General features: G+C 37.4%; 1 protein-coding gene across 4 annotated transcripts; it reads right to left on the bottom strand.

Moving 5' to 3' along the window:
• Positions 1-982: 982 nt before the first annotated feature.
• LOC140800980 (uncharacterized) lies at positions 983-8988 on the bottom strand. Of its 4 annotated transcripts, none has more exons than XM_073155944.1 (7): positions 8837-8988; positions 7244-7369; positions 7086-7129; positions 3210-6372; positions 2224-2328; positions 1923-2097; positions 983-1432 (listed from the first exon to the last, which is right to left on the bottom strand). In XM_073155944.1, the coding sequence occupies exons 4-7, from the start codon at positions 6218-6220 to the stop codon at positions 1220-1222; spliced, it is 3504 nt and encodes a 1167-aa protein (XP_073012045.1). In that variant the 5' UTR covers positions 6221-6372; positions 7086-7129; positions 7244-7369; positions 8837-8988; the 3' UTR covers positions 983-1219. The 4 variants fall into 4 exon arrangements, with proteins under 4 accessions (XP_073012045.1, XP_073012043.1, XP_073012046.1 ...); XM_073155942.1 differs by having other exon boundaries at positions 3210-6335; XM_073155945.1 differs by lacking the exon at positions 8837-8988 and having other exon boundaries at positions 3210-6259; positions 7244-7328.

The following is an 8988-nucleotide window of genomic DNA, read 5'->3' as shown; positions in this document are numbered from 1 at the left end:
AAAATCTCACATGCTTATGGAGAAACTAATTATACTATAAATTGCTGACTAATGCGGGTAGGCAAAGGATTCTCAGGTGTATAAGGATTATCTCATAGAGAGGGGAGTTGTGCAGGTTTTCATTCTCTGAGCTTTTAGTAACTGTAGTGATTAATCCATAAATTTACCTTTATTTCCTTTAAAATTAACACGATTTTTTACTTTAAAACAAATTTAAGTAATTGTTATTATTGCCCAAGCGTAACATCTAAGCATTCAGCTGCTATTGATTGAGTCTTTGACCAAAATGAGTCTCATTAAAAAATTATTTGTCATTATGTTGTATCCATTGGAATTATTACTGTAGGAGAGCCTGTTTTGGCAAGCTCGATTGCTAAGTTGCTACTGCCATAAGTTTGAATAAATAAATGCTGAACTGTTCAGCTGTTCATTTCAAGTTAAGTAAATCTTATAAAGTTAGTGTTTTATGATAAGGGTCGTAAGATTAACTCCAATAACCCCTCAACTTTTAAGAGCCTAATTTTATTATTACCAAAAATTTTAAAAAAAATTTAGTACAAATAGCTCAAATCTGACCTCAAAGTTTTATTACATTCATTGAAATCCATCCAAATTCACCCCAAATTAATTAAAATCCCGCAAACCAAATGATTCCAAACGAAACGAATTCCACAGATTTGGGGTTCAAACAAGGTGAAAAGGTCTATTCAGCTGGGATCGTCGACTAGGTCAAGGTATTACAATCAAAAATCGAATGATGAGTTAAGTTCTACTCTAACTTCCTCTCCTGGTTCCTATTTCTTCACCGCAGAGATCATGGTGACACCTAGAACTTGAACGGCTAAGAGAAACTTCAATACTATTTTGCAACTAAGAATATATATGAATGCAATGCTTATACCAAGAGGGTGATCATCCTTATCCTGTGTCAGTGAACGCGGAGCAAAAACAAGAAGTAGAGGTTTACAATTACTCAATAAACTATGCAAATAGCCTGCACATCAGTTATTAGAGATTAAGACGGATATGTACGAAGATAATCCATGTACAGATAATATACAAACAAAGAAAGCAAGTCAAGAACTTAAACTTCCTGATGCAGGTTAAATTCTTTTTCTCAATAGGGTAAAACTTAGGAACTTGGGTTAGTCTATTCTCACTCTAGAGTTGCTACCAAAACTAACACCTGCTGGAAATTTGAAGTGCAGAAATAGACCCTCTAGCGACTTCGAGAAAGGAAGAACTCATAATCTCCATGCTGGTTCACAGACCTCTGATTGCCTTTGGAGATTACAGCCCTAGACATCACCGATGCAGTTCGCTGAAGTGTCCTCAACCTCTCTTTAAGAATTTTAGAGGGATTGCAATATGGGGTGTCTTCTGATGGAACTGACTTAAAATACGAGTCCTTCAAGTGAAACCACCACTCTCCCTGTAAAAAGGATCATATCTGGGAATTAGTACTAGAAAACAATTTGTCAAGAAGATATTACGACAAAATATAGATTACTTTACCAAGAAACCTCACTCGAAATAAAAAGCTTGGAAGACAAAATATAGTCTATTCTATGTGAGAAAAATTATGTACCAATGCAAGAAAATTGGGAAGAGAAAAGATGGGAATCTTAACTGCACCTTGCTGGTTTCCAATCTAGCAATAATTTTCTTTGCCGTAAATTTAGCAAAGCATGAAGTCCATGATGATTGACACTGGAAGACAGAAAGACACACCTACCTATGTGAATGCTGCTGGCAGCTGGTTACAACATATAGTCATAACTCCAGTGCAGAAAGTGACCGAACTAACCAGTTGCGACATATTATTCTTGTGTTTGTTCATATAAGCACAAAGGTGATGACTATATGGTCCAAAAAAATAAGCTATGTTGAATTCATTCTGACAAAACTGCAAATCCTAGTACCTTGTCATTGTAACTCTGTAGACCTATAACTGGTGAAACTATAGGAGCCAGCCCACCAGCCATATCCGACGAGCCACCTCGATGAACCAAATTGCCAAGAGAATGATAGGTCAAAAATGCAGCACGAAAATTGCCATCAGGTATACGACAAATAGGATACCATGCAACAGAAAACCTGGAATTAAGCAGAAATGATACATTACATATGACCAAACTAAAATCATCTAGCAAAAATTTGGAGATAAAAAGTGTAAAGGTGTGGGGTGATAATAAAGCAAATACTCATAGAATACAAACAAACCAGGAAGCAGGATGAAGATCATGCAAGTTCTTGGCTTCCAAGTTGTTCGGGTCTCCAAATATTTGGCTGTTAGACGATTTCACACAGCTAACCAGCTGTTTTATCCTATGATAGATAACAGAAACATTATGATAAGGCAAAAGTTATCAGAAGTAATCTTATCAAGAAAATTGTGCTACTAGTCCCCAGATAGAAGTTTAAGTAAAAGAGAACTCCATGCATTATCCGTTACTAGAAAACTGCCAGGCAACCAGAACAAAAAGATGTTTAAGCAACAAATGAAAAGCATACAGGGCCCCTACTTATCTTTGTCAAGCAAGACGCTTTTCATAAACCATTAAATTATCAATTAACTGGTTATCCCTTACAGGTTTTTACAGCATTCTTGTAACATACCAGACAGTAAGATAGCTAACAGAAGGTTTTCAAAGGGTGTAGAAACTAATAATGTTATCTAAGAATCATTTGGCTAAATGTAATGGAATTATAAAACATTAAGCATGTTTTAAGAGCACAATGCAAGAAAATAGTACAGAAATGAATCCCGTATATTCTTTTCACGCTGAGCTTTTCCTTCCTAGTTGTTCTATTTACCACTAAAATGGTTTGAACATAATATTGTACTTACTGGATGCACACATAAACTGGAGACCTCTCATCCAGGAACCACTAGCGGTTCACACTTAAAAAATGCCAAGTGAAATGTACTTCGAATACTATTTGTTCACCTTCAGACCACTTTAGCTAAACATGTATGCTAGGTGAATGTTGTCAACCTTAATAACTTGAAAAGATTATACTGGGCAACTCACATAAAGAAAAGTAGTCGAGTATCTATTCTGTCTCCTGAAGGGTAACCAGAAGCAAAGAAAAATTATCCTTGGGAGAGAATACCATAAAACAAAGTTCTCCAAAGAGGCTCACAAATATCAAGAAAACAAAAGAAAACAAAGAAACCAAAACAACAAATAAATAGAAGGACTAACTTTTCATATAGTGGACGTCGCCAAGGAGGTTGCTCAGTTTCAAAATACTCAAAAATGAGTTCGCCATCACCTCTTCTGACCAATTTATCATCCCTTACAGAGGAAGAGAGTTCTAACAAGTTTGCATCTTTCTGTTTGAAAGGCTTGGGCAGTAGGATTGACAAGATAGGAAGAGAAGGCAAAGGAGAAGAATTTGATGCCTTGTCCACCCCCACCTCTCCATTGATGATGTTACAGCTTGTACTTTTGGATTGCCCAAATAATTGGACTGCCGATAGATAAGGTACAAAATATGAAGTGAACTCAGAACGCCTATTCTGCATCCTTTTCTGATTACTGTAATCCTGTGCCTTTACTTCCAAACCGTAGCAACCAGGTTCTTCATACCACTGCCAGATGCTCTTAAGGGAGATATTAGGAATCTGATGCGAACATAGTGAGTCGCCAATTAGTTCATCTGGTAAGCAGATGTTGCAACTTTTAGTGCAAAGAGAATGACCAATAACTGGAGATGCAGAATAAAGAAATCTCTCAAAGTCAGCAATCCAACAGCCAGTGACTAGCTTAATACATTCTACTTCGATTTGCACTTTGTAAGCATCATTAACAGCTTCTGTTATCTTATTTAAATCAGTCTCAGATCCAATAGAGTCATAATCTTTCACAGTAGCAGTCCTGCTCTCGGACACAGCAGGCACACTACCAAACAGTTTAGCTGGAAAAGTTTGTGTTTTCACATTAATGTCTGATTCCGCATCTGCAGGAAGTGACATATGTACAAATTCAGAACTAAGGCCTGAGATTAGCAACCCACTACCAGTAGAAGGAAAAACATATGGAGTGTTCGATCCCAAACCTTCCAACTCCTCATTATTTGGAATAAGGTTATCATGAAAAGAATGATCTATCGAAGACTGCAAGCTATCAAAATGACCCATATCAGAAACTAATGAATCTTTCTTTCCTACAGGGATCCATCTCTTCATTTTAGGTCCAGCACTAGAGTCCAATCTACTACATTCTGTAAGAGCTTTCGTTTCCAACTTCATGCATTGGTTATCTTCAATTTCTGTAAGGAAAATATCTCCCTGCCCATAATTTGCATCCTCAGAATTACTGCAAGCAGACTTTGTTCTGACATCTGTATGACCATAAGAATCCTGTTCAGCTGTCAATCTGCCTGGCTCATAGCATGCTGAATGTGTACTTAAATCATATCCCACACCATAAAAATCATCTGCTGTCTTCTGACTGTCATTTTGTGCTTTGTGCTTTACCTCTGATTGATTATTGTCAGCATTGTTAGTTGGTTTGAACAAAAAATTTTGAGAACTAGGTGACAACAATTCATTGCTGGGGTATCTAGTATGACTCACAGGTGGCAAAATTTGCAAAGCTTCTTTTTGCAGAACATGATTCTTGGAAGCTCTTGCTGTGTTGTTTTTAGCAGTATAAGATCCCTTTCTGGACTGATGAGCAGCCTGCTTAGAAGCTGAACTTGATTTCGTTTTGACATCATTTATTTGGCATCTAGTAATGGATTTGGGTGGAATTTCATATGAATCAAATTTACTATTTGCTGCATTCCTTGAATTAACCACTTCATCTGAAGAGGAAATTTTGCATGTTTTTCCACTCTGACTTTGTTTCAACCTTACTGATGGATTGGATCTCACTCTTGCTTTGGATTCTTTTAGTGCATTATCATCCTGAGGAGATGTAACATTGACATTCCTTGACTTATGAATGCACTCCTCAACGTCATCCTTTTGAACCTTTTGCCAATACGAATGGCCATTATCTTTTTCAGTATGACCATGTATACTTCCACTACTAAATCTATTTGATCCATTTGAACTCCCACTACCTGATGTTCTTCTATTTCGTCTACCTCTCTTTCCAGAAATAACAGGATGGAAGTCATTGCTGCTACAAGCCTCATTGCTGCATTGTGCTCTTTCAGGACCATCATAGGTGTTGGACACATCCTTTGACAAATGAGTACTGCCCACAAAGCAGTCACTTGACTCATCAGTGTGACTATCATGTATATTAACGGTTGGAGTATGATAATTCTTCGAGTCTGTGACCATCCCACATTCTAAAGGATTATCTCCAGAATCACTCCTGACAAGTAACTGTGTCTCAGTATCATCACTACAGCTTCCACTGATGACACTTTTCCAATCATCTACATTACAATTATCTAAGGAGATGCTGGACAAATTGTCATGACTATCTTTTCGTCTTGAACGGTTGTTTCCAAGATTGTCAATGACTGTGGATAGAACCATTTCTGGAGCTTGAATAGCAGGCAGTGCATTATCCAAGTAATGGGCATTGTTACAGCTGGATTGTTCACCCTGAGATGAAGTAGTTGGTTCAGACTCATCCATCTCATCACTGTAAGATGTGCATGAGAAGAATATATTTGAATCAGTTTGTTCACCAATATTTTGGCAATCAGCTTTTTCTACAGAACTATCTTTTACTAAAGGTCTAGGAGAAGATTCCTCCTCGGAGAATTTATTAATAGCATGCTCAGGTGAACACGTCAAATGACTGCTGTCAGAGATCTCAAAAGTAGAAGTACCATCAGTGCTCTCTTCACATTGAGTCTCTAGTCCAGCAGAATCTTTTCTGAATGCAGTTCTCCTGTATTGTTTCCCTTTCTTCTTCCCTTTCTTTCTTGGGCTCCGTTTCACAGTCTTGCCTGCCTTGGGGACACTGTTAACTAGGAAATCTGAACCAACTGCAGTCGAATTATCACAAACTGCTGAAGAATTGTCTGTTACCAAGAAACTAGAAATGGACGTACTTGAGGAGCTCTTAACAGGTTTGGTCCAGTTTTTACTTTCTTGAGATTGCCCTATCCCGCCTCCAAAAGAACAGCAGTTCAAAAACATTTTGGCGGGCTCTGTATTTTGGGATAGAGTAGCTTTCTGTTCATCAGGCAGATCAAAATGAAAAATGATAGTTGATTGTGGAGATAATGACTCGAGACCATCCATGTCCCCTCCTGATGTCAGACAGTTTCTTGCATTAGCCCCCTGCAGTGGTGGTAAAAAGGGAACCACTTTCCAGCGTGCATCAGGATCAAGGGCAAAGAATGTGAAAATAACACACCTGACATACAAGTAGGTATCTTTGATGGACTGGTTCCCTAAAGAAGGAAATAATAAATGCATGCAGGGAAAATAACATAGACATGGGCTCCTGCACTAATGGGCTACATGCAGAAAGAATCATAATAATCTGACAATATGCAGATGCTATCTGATTTACTCAAAGAAAAAAGCTTTAGCACAGTTGCATTGCATTAGCTGAAAGGAACACATATATATAATAGGCTATTTTCTGCATGGAATAAGAAGCAGTACAATTGCTCATCTAGACCAATTTAATGGTCCGAGGAAAAGATGTTAGGCCTTGTTTGGTTCGAGGCTAAACCCCGAACTCGATTAGTTTATCTCATTTCTTAGTCTTGATTTTTTAGAGAGTAAACTTAATTAGATATGAAAATGATAAATAAAAAAAAATTAGTTACTGAACCAGTTTAGAAGTCCCTGAACCAATTCATTGAGGGTCTCTTAACTCAAAACAAACGAGACCTTAAGTTCTAAACTGCTACTAGTTGTTTGTGTCCGATATAGATTTAACCCCTAATATGATAATATTCTGTAGGTAGTAAGTGTTTTTGGTTTAGTTGGGGTTGCTGTGAATGTCTTTGTTTTGATTGGTACATTGGTTGCTTTATAATCGCCAGTATGGTGATTATGGTAATTGTTTCAATGAAACATGGCAATAGCCTTTTGTCCAAAAAAAAAATGAAAAGGTCTAAGGAAAAATGCAACTAATAACCTATAACAGAAGTACCTCTGTTCAGAATTCCTTGAGCCAATTTCACGTATTTGATTACCCTGATTAAAAAAAAAATACATACAAAGTTAGTAACTTTTGCAAAAGGAGAACAGAAAGGCCATTATTCACCAATACGCAAGAAAAGAAGAGGCTAGTAAATATAAAACTATTACCTTTGATAAGAATTGTTTATTGTTCTGATATAATGATCTTTTAAGCATTAAGCGCTTTCTCCTATCTGCAACCATCTCAACATTGCTACCGGTCCTTCCATGGTCACACGGCATCTTATGTACAGCCTGTTAAGAATAAGCCAATTAGTATGTTTACAAATTGATGAGGGAAAAGGGATGTTAAAGATGTTGCTATAATAGTTAACATTAACAGGACGCTATTCTATTTATCTCTATGCAGTATCAGCACTAAAGAGCAAAGTGTGACATCCTGCTTCACTCCAAGGAAGCGAAGTGCCAAAAGGAACTGATTATTCAAAATGCTGCATTTAGATCCCTCATTTTCTCCACAGTTAACTGTCCTTCATCATGGGCATATTTCTTCATTGGATAACTTGAGATTTTCTAGGAATTCTAAAAGTAAATACCAAAAGTAAAACTATAGAAGTACTGAAGCATCATCTTGACAAACTCTTACTGTTGCAAGTACTAATTTTCCCATTCCACAAGGCAAGTTATAGCTTATGCGCTAGTTGCGATATTAAGAGTTTTGATTCTGGCAGCATGGGAATGTGTCCTAAAATGGTAATGTAATTGCATTTTGCTAATTCATAATGGTTAAGAACAGAAGAATTATTGTCCATCACTTTTTCTTTTTCCGGTAAAGTTGTTTTATAAAAGATGATTTTGCACGACAGGACAAATTTATGATCTTGTAACATATGAGGATCATGAAGAAATTTTCTATCAACACGATCTCATCAACCGTGACTGCGAAAAAATTGTAACATGAGAAACACACCATAATTCCAGAATCTCTTAGCATTTTGGCAACTATCAACCACTAATAATAAGGAAATCCCGATAAGAACAGGAAACTCCAAAAGTGGCATGGCATCATACCAAATCAAGATTCGAGCAACTTCTAGACCCGCAATATCGTAAGATTCATCATCCACAATTTGAATAACTTGAATCGATTAGATGATGATAAAAATAAAATAAAATAAAACAACCCAAGAGGAAATATTCAACCTATTAAGAAAAAAAGTCGATAGGCACTATTCCTCGGATTGAAATTCACATCATGCATTCAAGATAACATCAAAAATGCGGTCTAAAGCCTATTTTTCTAACCAGACCTTTGACCGGATGAAGCCCCATCGTCTTAAAAATTAAAATAAGAACCAGACCGAACAGCAATTCAGCGGAATTTTTTTCTAAAACAAATTAAAGATCGTACCTCATAATTCTCTTTAACTAATAGAAATCAAGTCAAACTCTTCTAACGCGAAACAAAATATACTAAGAATTAGAACAAAAATACTAATCAAGCAAAAGACGCTTCGATTCCAATCGGAAGAAAACCACACAAACACCGCCCCTAATTGGGGCCAGGAATTTTACTAAAAACGGCAGCGATGATCGATCGGAACTCGTTAGCTTGGAAGACGAGAGGAGTCCACCCGATGGAAGCCAAACAAAAACCCACACTAAGAATAGCGGCCGCTCTGGATCGCGGATGTCTCGGATAAACCCACGAATATATAGATAGATAGATATATCTACCGGGGGGGAAGAAAGGGAGGCGACCTGGAAGCGAAAGGAAGGAGCGGCCCTCCGAAAACTGCGCTATTCTCTTCCCGGATAATCTTATCCCAGTTTATTATTCTTATCGGCGATCGGGCGAATAGTCGGGAAAACCGAGAGAGAGATAGAGAGAGCGCAAGGGAGTGATGGAGAAT

Source organism: Typha latifolia, chromosome 14 (genome assembly GCF_019914945.1).
Source record: "Typha latifolia isolate L0001 chromosome 14, TyphaL0001v2, whole genome shotgun sequence".
Classification (NCBI taxonomy): domain Eukaryota; kingdom Viridiplantae; phylum Streptophyta; class Magnoliopsida; order Poales; family Typhaceae; genus Typha; species Typha latifolia.
Note: the sequence above shows the minus strand (reverse complement) of the source record. Positions and strands in the feature narration are given on the sequence as shown.

Coding starts and splice junctions, on each gene's coding strand:
- LOC140800980 (XM_073155942.1), bottom strand. CDS start 7,357: ATGCCGTGTGACCATGGAAGGACCGGTAGCAATGTTGAGATGGTTGCA. Junction 7,130..7,243: donor ATAAACAATTCTTATCAAAG/GTAATAGTTTTA, acceptor TTTTTTAATCAG/GGTAATCAAATACGTGAAAT. Junction 2,329..3,209: donor CGACGTCCACTATATGAAAA/GTTAGTCCTTCT, acceptor TATCTATCATAG/GATAAAACAGCTGGTTAGCT.